This window comes from Takifugu rubripes, chromosome 5 (assembly GCF_901000725.2).
Source record: "Takifugu rubripes chromosome 5, fTakRub1.2, whole genome shotgun sequence".
NCBI lineage: Eukaryota > Metazoa > Chordata > Actinopteri > Tetraodontiformes > Tetraodontidae > Takifugu > Takifugu rubripes.
Genome location: NC_042289.1, coordinates 2,403,050 through 2,425,349, shown reverse-complemented (window position 1 = coordinate 2,425,349; position 22,300 = coordinate 2,403,050). Strand labels below are relative to the sequence as shown.

The following is a 22,300-nucleotide window of genomic DNA, read 5'->3' as shown; positions in this document are numbered from 1 at the left end:
TGATACTGCTCCCTGGGGGGCACCACAACCAATGACCAAGCAAAACTCCCCCAACTTTACAAATGATTTCTGTTCAAATAACTTCTCTGCTAGTGCATTAACACTCCTCATTCCTCATTCACGTTTATTAATATGTTAATCTTTTTTTTTAATCAATGACTACAACAACTGAACGCAGTTTGTGATCTACAGCCCTTGTGCTCCCCTCAAATTCTAATGCCAGGGATGTTGATGTGTTTGCTCTAAATCCGTATTGACAGAAAGTAATTTATGTTTGCTATGTTATGTCTGTGTTTATATAATTTGTCTTATTTGTTATTCAGTATTTTTCTAGACTTGTGAAAGCTGAGAAACAGGTCTGTAATTTGCTGTTTTATACAGCGGCAGAACTTTAGCTCTTTTCATTTTGTCAGTAAATTTACCAGTTTAGAATGATAAATTACAGATGTCTGTTAATACTCCTGAAATCCACTCAATCCACTCAAGTCTTACAACTTTCTTATCAAGTTCCTCTGAATCAGAAGATGTCTCATATTTACATTCCTTGACAGTTATTTCTTTCTCTTTCACTGCTGTGAGAAACATTGAAGTGGGATTTCTCACTATGAGACTATGAGGGTCCAATATATGTGTGCTGGTATGACAGGGTTTATTGACTCCTTGAATATATGTTGAATATAAAAGTAATATATGCAAATCACATAAAAGTTCAATTCAAGTCTAAATCAAACTTTTTATTTGTCTTTTTTTGCTCATCCACTCTGTTGTCTAGCCACGGATGCCTCTCTAATCTGTAAAAACTGCAAAAAGTGGAGTGGGGGAGTATTTCCATGTTAAAAGATAGGGTGACAGCTTTGATAAAAATCTTCAGTTCATGTGTGCAGCTGTATATAAAAGCCTGCAGCTCCTCAGCTCAGAGCGGACAGGGTCAGCAGTTCAACTCGTCATGGGGCTCTACGTGCTCATCTCTGTGATTGTGATGATCCACCAAGCTGGAGGTCAGAATTACACATATCAGTGCCGTCATTCTATATTGTTCTAGTATCAAAACATGTCTGACGATTAATCTGAGTTCATCTTGTGCATCCAGCAAGTCAAAACTGAAGACAAAACGACCAAGATTTAGTGAAAGAAAGTATTATATATTGTGTTTATATAGACAGTTTTGAGTGTTTCTGCAGGTGCTGAAATGAAGAGTTCCATTGTCGGAGGGCAGGACGCCCCCCCGGGCCACTGGCCGTGGATGGCCCACCTCAATATCACATCTGATGGTGTAGAGAAGTGGCGCTGTGGCGGCACCATCCTCAACAGCGAGTGGGTGCTGACTGCCGCACACTGCTGGGTCACGTAAGTAATTGTTTATGAAAATATAGAGAAAAATCTGGATTTAATTTAAGAATGTTCTTGCCTTTCAGGCAGCCTCCCCCTAATATACGTCGCTCAATGGTCTGGATCGGGTCATACAGCCTCCGAAAGGCATCCGCGCGCTATATGGCCGTCCTTTATGTCATCACTCACCCTGACTTCAAAGTCACACACAACGGTTACGTAAATGACCTCGCCTTGGTCAGGCTGAAGAAAAAGATCACGTTCTCAAGAGGCGTTGCCCCAGTGAGGCTGCCGAACCCCACCAACACCTTCAGCCCATCCTCCAATTGCTGGATCGTCGGCTGGGGGAACGTGGGGACCGACGGTATGTCCTCCGCCTTTACCACAACGATCTGACGTCTCTTCGTCCTCCTCATTCCATGCTGCATGTCTGCACAGTTCCGCTGCCCAATCCTGAAACCCTTCAGCAGCTGCAGCTTCCCATTGTCCTTCAGAGTGTGTGCAAGGAGAAGTATCCCGAGCTGACCGACAACATGCTGTGTGCAGGAGACATGAGTGGAGGGAAGGGCCCCTGCAAAGTGAGTGTTGAGCCAATGGTCCCCTGGTGTAGCTACACCTGTAAAAACCATCCACATATGCATTCATTTTTTTTTAGTTATAGAGACAACTTAGAGCAAATTGGGGAAATGTCAAAATAAAAAAACAGAAGCAGAGTGGATGATAGTTAGAAGCAGTTTTAGGAGAATAAATGAACTAAAAGTTTATGCTTTGTGGAGACGATTACAATATTTTTAAATACCAAAATGATAAAGTTGCATTTAAACGTGATATATTATGCTTTTGTGGCTGATCTGCTTCTGGAAGTTGACACATATTAACCTCTTCCAACCTGGAAGAATGTGGAATGCATGTTTTTAATTGAAGACATGACAACTGAAAATAAGTGTTCCTCAGTGGACCCGACAGCCTTGACATGTATGTTGTGTTTCTGAAGGGGGATTACGGAGGCCCTCTGCTGTGTTACGGAGACAGCGGCTTCGTGCAGGTGGGCATCATGAGCTATGGGAGCCAGGGCGGCTGCGCTCTGCCGGGCCAGCCTGGCGTCTACACCCAGGTGTCCAAGTACCTGCGCTACATCAATGACTACATCCATCTGTGAGAGCTGTGCAGTCATTTTCTCCTGCTTCGGCCTCACTCTTTACCTTTGTTTCTGCTGACAGACGCGCCGTCTTCTCTGCTTTTAATTCATTTTTATGCAATAAATCTTTGAAGCATTGACCGAAAGTCTTCCCCTTCCTTTTACACCCATTTTAGATGTTACTCATCCACTCAGAGGATACACACACACACACACATACATATATATATATATACACACACACACATATATATATACATACATACATACAGGAGACGCCACAATTTTAGAGGTCACTTCCTGTCCCAGTCACATGATTGTCACCTGATCACCACACCAGAAGTTTAGAATATGTCAGGGATTCAATGAAGGGTTCGTGACTCTCATGTCACTGTGGAATCTAAGTGAAACCTTTGCATTGTAAAGATCATGATCACAGGTCAAATTTTATCATTTTCATTTCCTGTTTAACGAGACACAAACACAGACTACTTCCTTACAGAAATGAGCCATTTTGTTCTTTTACAAACCCAATAATTTACCCATTACTTTGGGCTCTGCTTATATTTGATTTTGCAATTAATGGCCTTTTGGAAAACATACATAAAACAACTTGAAATAAGAATTGACCTGCAATGAATATATTTGGGGCTGAAGGCAAGAACACCGTTGACAATAAAGGTTTATGATGAAACCTGACTTGTTTATCTTATTTTAGTGTTTTTTTTCATTTGCAAAATCAAATAAAAATAAACCTTTAGTAAAAATACTTGTCCTTTAAATTAAAGCTTAATGATATAATTTGGCACAAACCTGGTACCAGTGTCACATCCTTCCTGTCTTTTTTGTAAAGGTGACTAAATTAGAGCTAATTCTTCCTCCCATAAAAGCTGTTGCTTGAGCCATCCTCCACCTTATCTCCTCAGTTTTACTGCAGATGGTTACTTAGGTTATACATTAAAAGAAACATTTTCCTTCCCTTTTCCGTTACAAGGTTATCCTAATATCACATGGCCAAAAATATTTGCTTCCCATCTATAGTTCCCAAAATGCCAGTTTCTTTTTACAGTGTGCACATTTACACATGATGTTACATTTAAACATCACTGAGAAGATGGGTACAGATCAGGTTTCTCCTCATCATGCTCCTGAGGACAGGTTCACATGGAGACAGTGGTGTTTCTCATCAGAAGGAGCAGAGGTCAATGCACTCAAGTCCATCTTTGTCTCAAATACACAGAATAATGACTTGAAATTTCAAATCACATCCAAAACTTTAAAAAAAAAAACAAAAAAAAAACTTACAAAATTAACCAAAAAGAACCCCAAAAACCCTTTCAGGAAAAGCCATATTCCTATTATACCAAACATTAATGACTCTGTAACAACTTTGGGTGTCCTTGTAAAAGCTTTAAAAGGCAAAAAGATGATGAGCCCCGTGCGCGTGCACACACACACTAACTCTGAGGGCTTGTGTTCCTGACTGGACGTGACTTCCAGCCCCCTCCAATATGGTGGATCATGCCTGGAAGTCACTGTGTGCATGTAGAAGCATCCGTGGTGTCTCTCATACAGGCAGTTGAGTTTGCTGCTGCAGCTCCGCGTGTGGGTCTGCGAGAGGCTGAGGAGAGCCGCCGCCCTTCTTCATCTCTGGGGCAGAGCCATCCAGCTCCTCATTCTCCTTCCTCTCCTCCTCCTCAGCTTTGCGTTTGTCTGCTTTGGTCTTGAACCTCAGGCCGTGACCTGTCAACCGAGGCGCAGATCCATCACTCACCCTTCTGCTGTTTTACAACTTCACTCTGCAATGTTTCCAGCCCACTCAAGGGAATTTTTGGAAATTTCTGGATCACATAGTGTTATATGGATTGAATATTAAACCAGGGCGGCGGTAGCTCAGTCCATTGAGGACTGGGCTGAGAAGTGGAGGACTCTGGGTTTAAGACCTGGTGCAAACAAAAACTTGGTAGGTGTTCTGGTAGGGGAAGGTGCAAGAACACCTTTAGAGCAATGCCGAGGTACCCTAGAGCAAGGCAAGGGACTCATCCAGGGGTGTACCCTGCCGTCACCTACATGCAGCTGGGATACGCTACAGCACCCTCCCCGTGACCCCGAAAGGGTCAGGAAAACTAAATGAAATATTCATTTATCACTTGCGTGCATCAATTTCTCTAGTGAAACTTGAAGCAGCTTGTTGTTAATGGCGTGTTTCTCATGAACATTATGTCACTGTTCTGTGTGTAAGTACTGACTTGGACAGTCCGCCACCTCTTTGAAGGCCTTCTTCTTGCAGCAGCCTCGACAAAGGCTGAAGACGCATTTATTCCCCTAAAAAGTAACACAAAAGATGAACATGTACAGATTCTTCACAAGAAATCAGCAGCTAAAATGCAGCATTATTTTATTCATTCACTAATTGGAAATCTGTCTTTTTTTTGGCAGGATTATTACTGCTGATGACAAATGAGCAGCTCAGTTTTTACCTTTGGGTTCCCACACTGCTCACACTTGATGTATTTGGCTGCAGGAGACACGAAGAACTGTGTTGACGTCATTCTGGCAGGTTTCTACAGGAACCTCTTTAACAGCTTAACTCACGTTTCTGCTCGGGAGAGAAGTTCTTCTTCGGGTTTCGGGATCTTTTCTTCTGCTTGTTTTTGGACAATGTTTCTCCAGCTCCGTCCGAGTCTTCCAATGCTCTCTTTTGACATACCGTCTTCTTCACCTCTGATGTCTGGTTTCCGTTAGCAACTGGCTCCTTTGGGCTGCAAGAAACAAACACAGATCAGGTCAGATTGTTTGACTTTGTGAGTCAATCCTGCCGCTCCTCACTCTGTGACCACCCATGGAAAAAAGTAACAACAAAAGGCAGTAACTTACGCCGGTCTAACGTATGGCTGACAGATCCAGTGGGGAAAAGGCAGGTCTCCGCTCTTTTTAGCATCTGTTCCTCTGGCAATCTCCTCCTGCACAATCACACCGATTTATTATAATTCTCTCCAACATAAAAGAACACTCAGTAGATTAGAGCTGCAACTAAAGATGGGACTACTGCAGATCCTAGCTCATATAAAGTAAAATTATATAATCATGTTTATGGTCAATTAGTGTTTTTTCCTTTATACCTCACAATATATTTGAAATCTGCTTTGAAATATTGTCAGGGGTTAAAGCAAGACAGAAAACAGGATGTTTGCAACCTTAGTGAGATCCAGAGAATGTTTAAGCTGCATTATATTTGAATCTTTGGCTTTTCAAAATATTATATATAAGTATAAATAGTTGGCACACCTTTAAAAAGTAATAAACACAAAAATATTAACAATGCAAGTCAGGAGCTGCTTTTTAAATATACCTCACTGACTGGTTTGTGTCTGTTTTGTCAATTCAAATTCAAAAGAACTTTATTTTTCCATCAGGACCGAGCTCCCAATGCTCAAGCGATGGTGTATATCTTAAAATAGCTGTCAATCAAAACTGAGTCAGCCTTTTGACTGATCATCCGAGCATCATAAGAAAGGCTGCTGCGGCTATGTTCACCCCCACAGATGCTGAGCGTCTGCTGGAGGGACAAAAACATGACATTTATCCAGTGACCGTCGAGTCTCTTATAGTGAACGGTCACTGTGCTCGTATGGGCAGAGAAATCGCCCCCGTGAATATCACTGAGCACTTGAACATTTGCTCCTGACTTCTGCGAAGCTGCCATTACCTGGCAGCGTTGCTTCAGCTGTTTGCTGACATCAGCCAGTCCATCAAGGGTCTTCACTTTGGCCAAGTCCTCCCTCAGGTCCTGGTGGATCTGAAGCCTGCACACAAACCACAGGGCTGCATGGTTTTATACACTCACGCAAGTTAGTCACACAACAAGCTGTTTTATTACAATGATCATATTTATGCCCCATTCCATTTGTACACCGACCAAAATCTCACTTAGGACATCATTTGAAAAAATTTTTTTTTCAAAAGTTCAAAAACAGATTAAAAAAAAGAGAGCTTAAGAGACCATGTTCAAGTCACACTGGTCAATACTGTTCTGACATTTCATTCTTATAAAATGTCATATAAATGGCACCCAAAAATTGTGCTAAAATGTTCCAGTGTCTATGCCTAATGAATGACATTATTACTGGTGCATTATGGGCCATCTTTAACACTGAGAGCTGTTACACACCAGGCTACTGGCCACCGTTTGAACTCAGTAATAGTCCAGTGTGATCACTTCGATTGGCTCTAAAGTGGAGGCAACTCAAGAATTACAGAAGAAATCTAAAAGAGGTAAAAACACAAGATTATTTACAAAGGTCGGCTAAATGACAGTCAATTGATCATACAGCACAAGGCATGACCAGGTCAGGTCTGTAAAAGAAACATTGTCATTAGACTTTTTTTTTTTCTCATTTAAAATTGGGCCACGTTCTGGTTGAGTTTGAACATCCTGTTTCAATACAGCCACCATGTGCAACAAGCTCTGAAAGAGCAGACAGACTTTGGAGAGATCCATATTAAACTGCAGAGTTAAACCTCTACCATTATTAACCTCCTTTAAAAGCAAGCAACTCAGCCTTCTCCACAAATGCCCCCACCCTCTGGAAGTCACTACTCAAACATGTCTGTAACTGCATCCATCTGAACACATTCAAAATACATTTCAGAACTTATTTTAATGTTCGATACCTGCTGAAACATTTGATGACTCTTTTTTAAACTAAAATTCACTAAAAAAATATCAGCTATAACTCCATGAAAGGCACGTACGTGTGGTGCCAGAGCTTGAATAGGTGGGCTCGTACATAGGAAAGGGAGCAGGGGGGATACTTTCTGACCACCTCAAGGTATTCTTCAGCCATCTCCCACACTGGGGGGCTGCGGCCCTCAAACAGTGCTGGGTTGTGGAGGTTGCCCTCTGAAACGTTACAATAAAATGCAAAAAGAAACAATCGTCAGATAATGCAACTTTAAAGATGCACCATGCATGAAGAACGCATGTCTCAAATAAAAACTAAAGGAAGTATGATATGAGAGCTTGGTGACATTGATTCTTAACCTGCACTCATCACTCCCTGCACTCCTGTCTCCTGTAGACAGCTCTTTAGATCGCTCAGGTGTTGAATGTTTCCATTTGCAAACACTGGAATGTTCACTGCCTGCCTGTGGGGAAACACAACAAACAAACTATTCAAAATTTCCCCCTCATCGGCAGAACTTTAAAGCAGTATGCATCCTCCAAATCCCTTTGTGTGCAGTGATTGGGCTACACAAACAAGGAGAGTGAGTGGGAAGAAGGAAGCTCACCTTACTGCCTTAATGTGCTCCCAGCTAGCGATACCCGTCATGGCTCCTTTCTGCTCTTTGGTTCTGCCATGCACTGTCAACAGCTGCAAGAAGATCAATAAAGAACACTTAAAACCTGAAAAAAATATTACATTTATTGAGAAATATATATTGTAAATAACCATTTCAATCACACCTGACATCCAGCTTTTTCCAACATCCGGGCATAGCGGACCGTCTTCTCCAACTCCTTGAAGACACGGATCTTACATGTGATGGGCACAGAGAGCTTTTCATTGGCTAACCTGACTGGAAATCAAGCAAACAATTGTGCAAGTGATGGGAAAACTGTCAAGATCAGACACATGTGATATTGTACTAATACAACAGGTGTTTTTTTAATGTGTATTTTACCAGGATTGGGAAAATCAATTCAATCTTACCCATTTTCTCCAACAGTTCCCATTCATCTTGGAGAAAAGCTCCATAATGCCCTTATAAAAAACAAGTTAGTACTCCTGGCCTGCACACAAAATGTCTGAGGGTTTGAGTTTAGCGTTCCTACCTCTTTTGGCAATCATCTGTGGACAGCCGAGGTTTAGATCAATAGCATCGCAGTAGTCCTGAGCTAACAGAGCTGCTTGAACAAACACTTCTGGATCATTGGCACAAAACTAAAACAAAAAGAAAACTAAACATCAAGAACAGAGTTTTGATCAACGCCCAGGGTTCCGTGAATACTGGTAAATCAGGTCTCACCTGCGTGATCAGAGGTCGGTCTTCTTCACAGACTTCATTATAGAGATTGTCTCTCCTGTAGTTGGCATCCCTGACAAACACCTGAGCATGGAACATGGGTGTGTAACACAGTTGAGCGCCGTGGCGCCGGCTGAGCAGGCGCCAGGCCAGTTCGCTCTGGTCCACCATGGGGGCCACCACGAAGCATGCTTCTTTGAGGGTCTTCTTCCAGAACTCAAAGCCCTGGAGCTTGGCCATTAGTTGGTTCCTCTTAAGAAAGTAGACACAATAGGATATCAACAAAACTAACAGAAAACTTTGGAGACTAATATTATCCAGACCAGATCACTTTAGTCTCTTCAAAATGTTCGTTTTACTCTTTTGTTAAATTTGAGTAAAACAAACATTTTGAGGAGACTTTTTTAGGAGACAAAGACTGTTGAGTAATAAACGCGATTCAAAGTGTTTGAACTTTACAGTCATTCTGAATTAGTCTGCATAATATAGACCTAGCTAAATTGACAGTATCATTTGTTTCACGACCATAGCAAAACATTAAAATGCGATTGTTTTCTTATGTTCCTGTCTTTAACTTTGTCTAAATCTGATGTGCTAATGTACCGAAACTGACCAAGCTAGTGAAATGACATGAGCACATGACATGTAACAGCCAGGTACACCGGCAAAAAACGAGAGCAAATTCTATGAAATTTTCCAATGAGAGCAGTACACCGTCTTCTGGTTATATACTAACTGTACATGACGTTAAATATTCCCACAGAAGTTCGTTTCACCTGTAAAGCTCCCGGTTTTGTGGGAAATCTCTGGCGCAGCACTTTCCGAGCGTGTGTAACAGCGAAATATCGCCGGTAGGAAACATCTTCTTCTTCTTCTTCTTCCTTTGATTTCATTGGCAACGACCAGCCAACATAAATATAGAATACCGCCACCTGGAGTGTGATTCTGTAAATTTCTAAAACATTTCAGCACTGCTGTTTTAAATTTGCTGCTCTCGCCCTTGCAGGCCCTGCAACCAACCACTACATGTTGAACAGATTCTATATTGAACAGCGTGAATGTGTTCCACTGTTTTCCTATTTCCTGAAGTGTCCTGCGCAGTGTCCAGTCTTATCCTACGAACAGTGTTGTCTGCCTCTTCTTTCGGGTTCCTGCGCAGTTTTCTTCCCAAGCCAACCTGTTTTTGAATATTATATAGGTGTTGGTTATGTGCTAGTATTCGTGACATGTTTTTTTATACTTGTGTCTTAATGATTGCTTTCCTCTCCTCCTTATATAAGAATATATTTGTGCTTACTGAATTTTGAATGCTTCCTCTACCAATATGTCAACATCATTTCCTTCAATGCCTACATGGGAACCATCAGTGAAGATAGTTTATCTCTGTAATATGACTCAATATACATCTCTGTAGTAGCATCAGCAAACCCCTGTTAAGATTTTTCCCATCTGATGGTTTCTATTAAAGTCTATTGATGGCATCATAAACAACCAGAGTGGAATAACCAAGGACGGCACTGTTGAACAGAATTTTATGTTGTTTCTGTAATTTCCCACTGTTGCTCGCCACTATTTATTGATTAATTGATACATTCATTCATTAACTTTAACACAATAACCCTGTTTGGCAACATTTTATTGAATTCATTTATAACCATTTTACTATCATTACTGTTGCTGTTGCTAGTTTCACCATTAGGTCAAACGCACAACTCTAAATCCATCACACCAGCTGATCTTCCCTCTGGGAACGATACTACGGTACCTTCTGATTCTGCATTGATGTTCCAGCAGTAAAAGATGAAACTGATTGCATCGATTGTTCTTTCATCCTCATGACTTCACAAACAAAACATTGGCTAACATAGGATGAAATTTATTCAAAAACATGATTTGATTGTTTTTTTTTAATCATTTCAGCTCCCTTATATCTACTTTTTGTCCTCCTCACCTGAAGATTTTATCTGTGCGGCTTCATTAATGACACACACACACAAAACAGACACCACACACATTGTTTAACTGTAGTTTTATCACAGAAATATAATATTCAAATCACAAATCACCTTCTTAGAGAAAAATAAACAGGAGAGCGTCAAATCCAGCTTTATGTTCTTACAGAATAATGAAATATTCTTTAACAGCAAAGATAATATTTGTTAAGCACTTGAACAGGGATTAGAAATCATTACAAAAATAAAGAATTTTTGCAGCAGTTATTGAAGGTGGACAGTAAAAGAACGGCAGCATTTCTTTCCTGAACCAAGACAAAGTCATTTCTTAATGAGTGAAAGCCACACATGAAGTCTCACTCTTTACTTAACAACTTCCCGTCACCGTGGATACTGATGGGTTCTTCTCCTTCACAGCTGTTGCGTTAAGTTGTGTGACGCTCTCCAGAAAATGCAACAGCAAAAATTGTGCTATCAAATAAATGGATAAAAGTCTATCTTAAAGTATGTCAATTAACTGAACATTAAACACATTTGAACCGTCTTTCTGCATTTTTACTATTACTTGTAACAAAACTTATCAGTCTGCAACTGAGACAGAAAAAATAAAGAAAGTTGCTTTGAAACATTGTGTAACTCCAACAACGTCCATCAGATGATGTCACCACTCCGTCCTGTCTTTGGTCCACAAGATACTGGGTTGTTTTTTTCGGCAACTCTTCGACAACATGTAGGCGACACATATTAGCATGTAAGCACATTTAAACGTGATTAAAAGGCAAATGCTGCTGAACACAGGTGAGTGTAAACATTTTGTCTGCCACAGCATCGAACAAGGACAAGCATTTGGGCCGACACTCAATCACAAAGCCACCACAAGATCAGCAACAATCTTTGGATGCAACACTCCATCCATGCAACCGTTGGCAACTGACCAGAGGAACAGAAAATCTCACTTTGACATCAACCTGCCTTGATTACGACAGCTCAGATCACGAGGGAAGACCTTTATGTGTACGATAACAAACCTCTGAACAATTACACAGGAAACACAATTTACAAGTGTTCAACTTACAAAAAGCAGCCTTTTGATGTCAAAGGACAGGGGCGAGTTAATTCCATAAGGTAATGCCAACAATTTTACTGAAAAGACTGAACTTGAACGCCACCCCACTGGGAAAAGGTCCGTTTTTACACCTCACAACATGTCAATACAATTTTTAGTTTTGATGTAAATTTGCAAAATTACCAATTTTGACGCAAAGTTCTGGTGATCAATAGACACACAATTCTGCCTGAAGCACGAGGAAGCTTTTTGTTGCTTATTATGCTTTTAATGAAAGCTTGTTTAGCGATTCTTCATTTACTGGTAACAACCATATCAGCTAACTAGCACATAGAGCACAGCACATGACATACTGGTAGGTGTTTGGTTATCTCTGTGCCACTGGTTAGCCTGCTCATGGATTTAGGATCAAATTATTGACCGTCTATAAATACAGTACGTCACATCGAGGATCAAATATATAGAAACGAATGGAAATGGATCTCCCTCTGCGGGTAGGCTGCTGTTCCAGTGACGAGATGATGTTTTCTACCATTTCTCGGGGTTCTACAATGTGCTGATGTGTGGTGATTGACAGCTGGGCTCTACAGGTAAGAACTTGTTTCAGCTGTAACCGATTCTTCCCGTGCAAGATGGCAGCACCCGTATCATGAATAGCTTCACCTTTGAATAACAAATGATGACACACGATCCAGCCGTGTCTATGTAAATGGCTAAATAAATGAACTTACTGAAGTTTCAAACTGCGGTTACAGTCTTTTGTGAATGCTGCTGACAGTAACACTATAGAATATTGTTGAATTTACCCCTCTCCTTTACGTGCTGGTCACTACAAAAAAAACTATAGTTTTTGTAACAAGGCAGTGTGGTGCTGCGTTCAACAAACCAGCACGTTTGAAACATCGAGCATTAAGACACTGCTGACATTCTTTACAATTTCATATGGCAGTGTGACATTAATAAGCTTGCAGCAAATGATAAACATTTACCTCCAGATTAAATAGTGAGTGATTAAGAAAGCACAAATAAGTGATGCTGATTAGAACACTTCATACTGGGTTAACTCAGTAGTATATTCTGATCACGTGTCACTTCAACATACTGGTTTCAGGGCTGGGGCTCCCGCCCCCATTTTGTTGTGCCTCTGTCAAGAACTTCTCCCCTTCCTGCGAGTTCACGAACTCTGGTTTGACCTTCTCCTCCTCTGCCACGTCCTCCTTCACCTCCTTTTCTGGCTCCGGCTCAGAGCCTCTGTGCTCTTCGTTCTCCATTGCTATGGAGTTGCTGATCCCTTCCATCTTGGTGTCATCTTTCATTGTAATGCTCTCAAACGTGTCTGCTGGAGTTGGGGACTTCTTGATGCACAGGAAGTTGCAGGTAGCCAGGACTATAGCGGAGAGGACGACCTCGCAGCCCGCCAGCAGGAAAACAAACATGTATTTCTTTGTGGTGTCCAGAAGGCGGCCTGAGAGAGAGGATGGAGGGACAGGGACACGGATGAGCGGACAAAATGAACTACAATTCCAGCCTCCAGCCTCACTTGTTAACTGTCAGCTGTTATGCAGAGATACGGGGTGAGGTGTGTAAATCCTGCTAGCACAGCAGCAGTGCACAGCGGTGAGCCTGTAGGGCCGACTGAGAGGGCAAAGAGACACCAAATTGTTATAAAAAATGACAAAAGTCACATTAAGCTAAGACTAGACAAAGATGAATGACCTTTAGATCAAAATGTAAAACTGAACTGATCAAACGACCAAACAAAATGGCTGTCGCTTATGAAACGATGTTGTCCTGAACATGATATCTTTGTTTCCTGGGTGACTGAGGTAATGCAAAACCCATTTTTCATGCCAACAAGCTTCTAGCCTCAGTAAGTTAATCTCATTAGTCCTTAACTGACCAGCTGTAGGTGGTCTAGCTAAAGAGGAATACAATTATAGATACGTATCAATCAATTATAATGATGTGCAATGTGGTGCCAGTGAAAGCATGAAGTATATTTGGGAAATGTTTATGATGCCCCACATCAGGTGTCAGTCTAATCAAAATCACCGTAGGAAACCTGCTGTTAGAGATTGTGCTGCTTTCAAAAACGGCCTGATTTTTCTCAGACTATTAGATTTAGTTTGTTTAATGTTTGAGATTTTCTATGTTCCCCTAGGAAGAGAACATGGGTGTACATTTCATATAATTTCCCATCTTTTTCAACCCTGTTCTTTGCGCATGTTTAATGGAATAATTGTGTTATTTGACAACTATCTGTGTGATGTGGTGCCTGTTTTCAGCCCTTGAAACATCTGCCAAGCAGCATTTATCAATAGATCCATCCACAATTGTTTCTAATAACTAAACCACACTAAAATATACTTGAGGAGGTGGCAGTGATGTAAGTCTGGTGGAGATTCATCCTCATGCGATCAACTCAGGACTGCACACAGAAACATTACCTGGAAATGAATTTAACTTTGATTTGAACTGCCTGTCTGCCTCGGTCTGCCTGACCAGCTGCAGTGACGCATTTTTGGTGACTCATTGGAGCTAATGATTCATTAAATTTCGCATAAATTTAAAGGAATATTGGCTGAAGGGTTGAACGATGAAGGAGCAGCCACTGTTGAGATTTTCAAACGACATTGAAGGAGTCACCTTAGATTTTTAGTCTTACTGTATTAACATCTATATATATATATATATATAGTCCTGATTTTAATATATGTGAAATCACTATAAACGTAACGGTTTGTATTTAAAATACTACAACTTTTGGCTACAAGTATAAAAATACCTTGTAGTAATTAGATTACATTATTGCAGCTGTACAGGTTTGATGAATAACCTTTATCACTAATCGAGCAGCAAACAGTCACGCTCCACTATCATTACACTGGCAACATATTTTGATATTCTACACTTTGAGATTCCCAGACGTCACTTAGGGGGCAAAAAAATCACCTCCTGGATGATGTTTGTGCGTTTACATGCAGTGACATCTCAGCGCAAGTGTTACCTGGTGTGTTCTGTCGGACTGATTTCAACAGTAGTAGAAAAACAACAAATTTGGTGCGGGTTTTTATGGGGGGTCTAAAAAAAAGTCTGTTTAATTAAAGAAAAGTTTTCTCAGCTAAACTTGCCTCAGACCAGCAGACTCGTGAGTTGAAGCCATTATTGTGGAGCTGACATATGAGAGTTAAAGGCAAAATCTTGACCTAGAAGCCCGACAAACCAGTATGGAGCACATTTCCCAGCATAAATATGTTTCCTGAACATCAGTTTTAATCTTGGGTGTTTTTGTGCGGTGCTGCAAGATCCTTACCAAGCACGACTGATCGTTTCTGGGGCCCTTTGAGAATTCTAATCTAACATTCTAAAGTTAAATAACGCTGCTTACTGTAACAGATCGAGAATTTATCCATGTGGGGAGTGAATTCAGCGATCTACAGCCGGGCAGAGATGTGCTCTGGTGTCTAACTCAGTCACCTACTCAATATCTTTTCATCTGCTCTCCAGGGAGGAGCAACAATCTTTAAAGAAATCACTAACAAAGGACAATGGCAGGGTGTTTACAGGCACTGACAATGGTGCGGTTCTAAGTCTTTTAGATTTTATTTTATCTAAATAAACCCTGCTTTGTAGATGTGTCACGAGGGACTAGACTGGATGCTGAAGTAGTTGTTTTGTCATCACCGACCTGCACCAGGTGGCCCCACCAGCACAGCAATGGCCTCCATAAGCAGGACCAGGCCGATGGCGCTGGAGAACTTCTCGGTGCCCACAATCGCCATCAGAACCTCGAACTGTAGCGCCCCCACCATGCCGTAGGACACCCCGAAGAAGATGCAGAAGACCACCAGAGTGGTGTAGTCCTTGGCCTGGAATACAAAACATATCAAAGATAAAAATCTATAGGATGTGGGTTGGGGTTGGGAGCTGGTTACTTACTGTATATGCTATATTTTTGAAGGCAAAATACAATTAAAAAAATGTTGCCATACTGGTATTATTGTTATCATTATCTTTTTTGACATGAAAGCATCCTTTCAACTTGTCTGTTTCTTTTTTTTTACACTGCTTTGTTCCGCCTGACTGAAACACTTACTTGAAATTTTTGGTGGGCGCTATTGTAATTTACACAAGTGTGAGCGAGCAGAACCATGTGTTTCCTATCAAGGATGTTCGATTTAGTTATTCATTTTTATTAAAACCTGCTTGACTAATGAATTATCTCTATTTCTGTATAAAATACTGTTTTCATGATAACAGGGTATGAATTTTAATGCATATTGCCGAGCCCAGTTTGGTCTCAGTCAGAACCTTCTCCCACCTGTGAGCCAATGAGGTCTGTGGTTCCGTTAAACAGCATGGCGAAGCTGAAGAGGTACACGCACCGAGGCCGTACCCATTTGAGTCCGGCGATCACGCCGCAGAGGGGCCGCGCAAAAATGTCGATGAAGCCCAAGATGGTGAGCAGCAGGGCTGACTTGGTGTCCTCGTAACCGAGCTCCTTGGCGTAACTCACGACAAACACCGGGGGTACGAACAGCCCCAGCACCATGATGGACGCCGCCACAGTGTATATAACAAAGCCACGGTCTTTAAAGACAGAGAAGTCCAGAAGCTTGGCTTTGGGCTTCTTCTTTGTTTCTGGCCCCTTCGCTCCATCCCCAGCAGCCTGCTCCAAGGCCTTATCCTTGGTGGTCTTGGGGGCCACCAGAGGCTTCATCAGAGCCCCACACACGCAGCAGTTGAGTAAAAGGCCGCCCAGGATGAGGAAGCCTCCCCTCCAGCCGTACTGGTACTGCAGGACCTGGCCTAGTGGTGAGAGGCAGCACAGGGCCACTGGGCTCCCCGCAGCTGAGAGCCCGTTGGCCAGAGGACGCTTCTCGTTAAAGTAGCGGTTGAGCATAATCAGCGACGGTTGGAAATTCAGTGCTAAGCCCAAACCTGCAGCAGAGCAGAGAGAACCATCGAACCTTTTGTTCAACTGTTTTTAAAAAAGGACGAAGGTGCGACACGGGCCAGGCCAACGCGTAGCCAGCAGGTGGTCTCACCTGTAATCACGCCGGTGGTGAGATAGATGTGGATGATGCTGGTAGAGAAGGAGGCCAGGACCATTCCCAGAGAGGCAAAAAGCCCGCCGACCATCATCACTGGACGACAGCCGAAGCGGTTCACCAGCACGCTGCAGAGTGGACCTGGAAACATTACCAACGATGTCAGGACTTACTTTGATCCTTTTCATGGTTCTGTTCTTATATTGATGTTAGGAAAACAGACTTGAAAATGGAGAGTTAGTGTAATGTCCCCAGAAGTATAATTAAACACAATTAGAGATTTAGCTTTTTCTATGCTTGTCACTGTTAATAAAAGAAATTAAAAAAAATTTGGTTTCTTTTTAATGACCACCTCCTTGTACGTGCAGCAGCCCACCTGTGCCATACAGCATGGCAAGCAGTATGGAAGAGATCCAAGCAGTGTCGCTGTATCCCACCCCGAACTCCCTGATCAGCTCCTTGAAAAAGACGCTGACTGCTTTGGGAAAGGCGTAGGAGAAACCCGTGATGACAAAACAGCCTGCAAGCACGGCCCAGCCCCAGCCTCCATCTGGAGCCTTCACTCCTCCTGAATCCACGTCCAACGCTACACCTCCCATCCTGCTTTAGGGCTCAGTTGAAACGGCGCTAGAGAGGGGGGAAAAAGGATCAATTTTCTTAATAGTTAGATGTAATTGAATGCTGCAGCCCTTCTATCAGTAGCTTTAAGACAGCTCCAAATTGTAGCCAAATAGCGTTAATGCAGAGTTAAGCCGAGTTAATATGACAGCACACATTAGCAGCAGGACATTAGCTGTGATTCTTCATTTCAGCGTCGATCTCAGCATCTTAGACACTACTCATCTTTACTGAGCTGGATTCTTTTCAATTCTACACACCTAGGCTTAAAGCGGGTGACATATGTACATTTATCAATGTGAGAATGCAGAGCTGCATTTACTGACGTGTGCTGAAGAGACGCCCACGGGTTCACAAATCACAGATACACATCATGCGTAACAGAAGCCTTCACCTGAAAAGAGAAGAAAATGCAAATGATCCTTCAGCAGACTCAATTAAAAATAATCAGCTAAATAATGCAGGATCTGAATCATTGAATTGGGTTAACATGATTTGTCTTTATCATTAAATTATAATAGCCTAAATGACTTGGTGGACACATCCTGGATCTTTTGAAAAAAAAATTATATAGTGATGAAAAAGGGGTCTGTTGCACTGGAGTGTTCCTTCACTGCCGTAGGCGTTTACAACATTGAATTATTTTAAATAAATTTCAATATTACAGTATTGGAGGTACTGCAATCAACTGGTTTATGTCGGGGAGGAAATAATATGTTTCAATAAACAGTCAAGTCTGAATACAGGGTTGGGAAATGTGGTGTTCCCCAGGGATCGAGTTTAGGATCTTTGTATTTTAGACAAATATAAATGACATGTTAAAATGCAATCATTATCTTTCAATATTAAAAAAAGCTTTCATTTTGTTTGAATAGAAATTGGCAGCCCTATTGAGAGAGTGACATTAATTCGATTCCCGGGAGTCCATATGGATGAGTTCTTAAATTGCACGAGCCAAACTGACCATACAAAATATGTTGTATAGTTTGTAAAGGTCCGCATGCAGTTAAGGAACGACTCTGATAAAGACTTCCAAATGTCTCCAACTGTAGATGAGACTGTGTGACCACTTGGAGCAGGGCGCAGCTTAGGTTAGCTTTAGGTTCGGGTGATTTCTTGGACGCGTGTACGTGTGTGACAGTCAATCGTGCTTGGAAATTCTGAACTGATTGTGGGAGCAAGTGGGTGTTTCTTAGTGCACAATGTGTTTGTATTATTTGTCACGTGCTATTTAATCCTTGTGCCTGGGCCTCTCTTAAAAGCTCTTTAGCTTCCCATTTCACAACCACAAAACAGAATGCATTCTTACATCTGGTTTTTAAACTAAGATGTGAATAAAACATATGAAATGAAATGTGGTATTCATTGAGGATTAGTGTTTGTTGTTTTTAAATGAGTTTCAACCAAAGAGTGATCGAATAGGATAAAATAATACAACCTCATATTTAATTAAATATTTAATCCAGCATCTTGGAACATATTAAATTATCTAAAGAGAACTTCCTGATGGATTGGTAGATGCTACTATATTTGCATAGGAACAAAACCGGTTCCATCCAGAGAAAAACACTGTTAAATGAGGTTGGACATGTGGCACGATGGACTGGTCTGGTTCTGATTCGTTTGTGTGCTGTAGCCTGATATTAGGCTTTATTGTAAAACCATTTCCTGATATCTTTATGTTTGTATTATAGGATGTAGCCAGCAAAAATGATAAGATTTCTGTCATTAACATAATGGGAAGTTCCGGCGTACCAGAATGACGGTCGTCTGTATCACTTCATACTTAATACTTGCCCACTGGAATTAGCGTGTTGCCCAACAAACAGCCATCGGACTTATGTCGCTGTCTGTGTGGGCCGCCATCTGTGGCCGCAGACTCCTCAATCATCGCCTGTGGCTGTGATTGACTCGACCGCACAGGTATCCTTAACACCGATACGTAATCAAGAGCAAGGATAAGGAGGTTGTGAGTCGATACAGGTCAGATTTTAGAGTTGCAGTACTCTGAAATGTGTATGTTCTTGCACCACAACCTACAGCAGGGCTGACATCTGGCAGTGCTGGAGTCATAGAACACCCACATTAATGCCACTTATGGCTGATTAAAATGAAAAGGAATAATTAGTGAGCAGTGCCTTGCACATTGCTGGAACTAGTTAAAATAAGAGAATACATTAAGGGTTTCTAATTATCGCTGGCAACGGCCAGTTTTAACCATTAATGAACAGGTAGATTTATTGTTTCACTGGCCTCCAGAGACAGATGTGGGAATTACCACCAGAGCCGCTCATTAACAGCCCATAATGAGGCCACACAGAGGTTTTTGAACGCACAAGCCTATGAGGAAGTGCAACCACACGGAAGAGAAAGGGTGCCAGTGTGGTGTGATGAGGAAGAAGAGGACAAGCGTTCCATGGAGCCTCACATCAGAGAGGACTTCACTTAACACCTCTCAGAGGGTCGAGGAGAGGCTGAGGATGTTTGGTATGTCAGCCAGGACCCTCAGCACCTTCTACAGCCGCTCCATTGGGAGCATCCCATCACAGTGCGGTGCTCCTCACCCACCGCTCTGTCATCATTTTATCTTTTGCACGGAGACTTCTTTTGTGCATTCATTGTGGAGAGAGCAAAGGAAGAATTTCATTGAAGAGGGAGACCCGTTTCCTTACTGCACACATGACAATAAACTTTGAACTTTAACTATGAGTGAAGATCAGGGCCTGAGAAGTTTTGATGTTCCATGCCTCAAAAGGGATCCATCTGAAAAGGAAAGCCGTACGGACAAAGGACTCCTGTTTGCACAGCAGGATAGCCGACTGGCTCCATCAGATAATTTACAACCTGTTGAAGCACTGATACTGAGTTGAGAGAGGCATGCTGGGCCCCGGCCAAAACAGCCCGCAAACCCTTGTCGCCAGGTAACAGGAGCTTTTCTGCCTCACAAAAAAGAGAAAGGTGACGTGAGCTGCGTAGAAAGCGCTGCAGACCACCTGAGTCTGTGTCTGTCAGGCTCTCTCAAGGAAAATGATGCATTATTACCCAACACGGCCCTGAATTCACTCGCACAATGCTCACCGGACAGTTATGTGGTTTCAAACAAAATGGCCTCTAAGTCTCCTTACACCACAGCTGTAAAGTCAGAACCACAAAACTGAGATGCTGGTAATTACTGAAGTACATTTATATGCCTGACACATTTAACACACATGCATTAAAAATGCTTATAAAATATTCATGATGTCGTTATTGAAGCACAGGATGGAATAGGAATGTGTAAACTGACTCCAGTTTATTAAACAGTTTGGAAGCATGTCAGGCAGACGAGCACCTCTGTTAAAAGATGATCCGGCCTTCTTTTAATTAATAGACAAATATTAACGCGAGTGTACATGAAATAGGTGTGTCGCAAAACTATTAGAAATATTGTGGTACAGAACCTGTTTTAGTGGCTGTAAGCTCATTACTTGACCGGGTCGAGGAGTAGAACTCTCCCGAGTATCACGCCATCAAATGTGCGTCATAAATGGGCTGAAGTTAAGGAAATTCTCCAAAAATGTGTTAATTACCACTCGATAAATGTGTGTCAGACTTGTGGTCTTCCCCCCCATCTGTCCTGCTCGATACAAACCAATAACAGAGTTGCAATAAAGGTCATAAATGGTGAGCGCGGCCCGGAACCAGGCGCAGCCAAACTGTTGCGTGTCTTACCGGGTCGGGGATGCTGCGGAGAGCCGCCTTCCTTCTCCTGTCTCAGCACCGGAGCGGCGTTTCTGGCTGCACGTCTGCATGCAGCGCGTCAGCTGGGGACGGGGACGAGGACGCGCCTACCTCTCCGGGTCCTAGCGCCCCCTCTTCAACACCCCAACCGACCAACGAGATCCCCGCCCGCCACACACACACACACACACACACACACACACACACACACACACACACACACACACACACACACACACACACACACTCATAAAAAGCTACATGTGTATTGTAATAGAGAATTTTCAACCCAGTTATCCTGACCAACAAAGCTGAACGACTCAATTGTGAGTTTGTACGTATTTGTGACAGGCGATATTGTGGTTATTTCTTAAAATTTCGAGTTTATTTTGCTGTGATGGGAGCAGAAAAGCTTCCTCCGCAGTTACTCTGTATATTACACACAAAGCGCCATCCCACCTCTCCGTTGGGGATACTGTGTTTGGGCGAACAAGGTGAACGTTTCAGTAATTGCAATTCTACAAGAATCTATGAATTTATTCATAGTTCTATTATCATAAAGAATGTGTATAGTCGTGAGGGCGAATCATTCATCAGATTGTGACGCTCTGTCACTCTCAGTCATGCCTTCCTATTATTGGTACATTACAGCCTCAGATGCTTTTGCGTGCGCGCACATGTACTTTCACTCACTTTCGCTTGTGGTGCATGTCAATAGACCTGAAAATGCAATATTGATCCATGTGCTGTGTTGCCGTGGCAACATGTCGCAGCCTTTAACAGCTTTTCCTCTGGGTATCATGTTGCAGACAGACGCGCTAGTTTACAATACAAATACACTTCTTTCTTCTTTTAGCACCACAATATTATGACATATATCGAAGCTTTTCTAATTATCTTTGCGGTGTCACCCTCGCTGCATTGTTATTTTAATGCTGGACGCAGCTGCTGGCTGATTTTCCTGCAGGGAGATGCAGCGTGACCTGTTGTGTAACTGTCCTGCCCGTTCAGCAGGGCGCAAGGTGTTACACAGTGACACCCAGTGGGCAAACACCGTCATTACAGCACGGATCACAGTATGTATACTTTCCTCTTTTTTATTTACATATTACATTTGCATATTTTACACCCGTGTTTGGTAAGAAAATCAGCAGATATGTGTTATTCTTGATTTGACTTGTACATCAATCAAAGAGACCCAGCTCAAAACCCCAAGAATAACAGTTTAAAGTCATAATGTACTTTGGCAAAGTGCTGCAGTCTCACAAGACCAGGGTTTGGAACGTATAACCAATATATAGATTATGAAGATATAATTAGTTTTGGCTCGACGCTGAACCCTCTCGTCCCTTAGCTGATGCAGGAAGCTTTTGAGTGAGGAGAGCAGATCAATAGCTCA

General features: G+C 42.1%; 3 protein-coding genes across 4 annotated transcripts; 1 reads left to right on the top strand and 2 right to left on the bottom strand.

Moving 5' to 3' along the window:
- Positions 1 to 864: 864 nt before the first annotated feature.
- LOC101064621 (tryptase-2-like) lies at positions 865 to 2,608 on the top strand. The gene is made up of 5 exons (XM_003964305.3): positions 865 to 998; positions 1,182 to 1,347; positions 1,416 to 1,693; positions 1,768 to 1,907; positions 2,324 to 2,608. Exons 1-5 carry the CDS (start codon positions 875 to 877, stop codon positions 2,486 to 2,488), a joined length of 873 nt encoding a protein of 290 aa, XP_003964354.2. The 5' UTR covers positions 865 to 874; the 3' UTR covers positions 2,489 to 2,608.
- Positions 2,609 to 2,976: 368 nt separating this feature from the next.
- On the bottom strand, positions 2,977 to 9,373 carry dus1l (dihydrouridine synthase 1-like (S. cerevisiae)). Its single transcript, XM_029836613.1, has 14 exons — positions 9,271 to 9,373; positions 8,498 to 8,746; positions 8,304 to 8,412; positions 8,182 to 8,232; positions 7,935 to 8,047; positions 7,760 to 7,842; positions 7,512 to 7,615; positions 7,223 to 7,370; positions 6,177 to 6,273; positions 5,345 to 5,430; positions 5,063 to 5,229; positions 4,948 to 4,985; positions 4,717 to 4,792; positions 2,977 to 4,210 (listed from the first exon to the last, which is right to left on the bottom strand). The coding sequence occupies exons 2-14, from the start codon at positions 8,732 to 8,734 to the stop codon at positions 4,035 to 4,037; spliced, it is 1,485 nt and encodes a 494-aa protein (XP_029692473.1). The 5' UTR covers positions 8,735 to 8,746; positions 9,271 to 9,373; the 3' UTR covers positions 2,977 to 4,034.
- Positions 9,374 to 10,508: 1,135 nt separating this feature from the next.
- On the bottom strand, positions 10,509 to 21,037 carry slc16a3a (solute carrier family 16 member 3a). 2 transcript variants are annotated; one of them, XM_011603527.2, is made up of 8 exons: positions 20,893 to 21,037; positions 17,508 to 17,575; positions 16,940 to 17,190; positions 16,561 to 16,704; positions 15,834 to 16,453; positions 15,201 to 15,381; positions 12,615 to 12,977; positions 10,509 to 11,174 (listed from the first exon to the last, which is right to left on the bottom strand). In XM_011603527.2, exons 3-8 carry the CDS (start codon positions 17,160 to 17,162, stop codon positions 11,098 to 11,100), a joined length of 1,608 nt encoding a protein of 535 aa, XP_011601829.2. In that variant the 5' UTR covers positions 17,163 to 17,190; positions 17,508 to 17,575; positions 20,893 to 21,037; the 3' UTR covers positions 10,509 to 11,097.
- Between the last annotated feature and the right edge of the window lie 1,263 nt (positions 21,038 to 22,300).

Bases quoted from the DNA above. Each gene is read 5' to 3' on its own strand.
- slc16a3a (XM_011603527.2), bottom strand. From the start codon at position 17,162: ATGGGAGGTGTAGCGTTGGACGTGGATTCAGGAGGAGTGAAGGCTCCA. The intron at 16,454-16,560 runs GTGAGACCACCT...GCTCTGCTGCAG, and splicing joins CACCACCGGCGTGATTACAG to GTTTGGGCTTAGCACTGAAT. The intron at 11,175-12,614 runs GTATGTTGAAGT...TGTCGCCTACAT, and splicing joins GAGCCCCAGCCCTGAAACCA to GTTGTCGAAGAGTTGCCGAA.
- LOC101064621 (XM_003964305.3), top strand. From the start codon at position 875: ATGTGTGCAGCTGTATATAAAAGCCTGCAGCTCCTCAGCTCAGAGCGG. The intron at 999-1,181 runs GTCAGAATTACA...GTGTTTCTGCAG, and splicing joins GATGATCCACCAAGCTGGAG to GTGCTGAAATGAAGAGTTCC. The intron at 1,348-1,415 runs GTAAGTAATTGT...CTTGCCTTTCAG, and splicing joins GCCGCACACTGCTGGGTCAC to GCAGCCTCCCCCTAATATAC.
- dus1l (XM_029836613.1), bottom strand. From the start codon at position 8,734: ATGGCCAAGCTCCAGGGCTTTGAGTTCTGGAAGAAGACCCTCAAAGAA. The intron at 7,371-7,511 runs GTTAAGAATCAA...GTAACGTTTCAG, and splicing joins GCAGGGAGTGATGAGTGCAG to AGGGCAACCTCCACAACCCA. The intron at 5,431-6,176 runs GTAATGGCAGCT...GTGATTGTGCAG, and splicing joins AGCTGAAGCAACGCTGCCAG to GAGGAGATTGCCAGAGGAAC.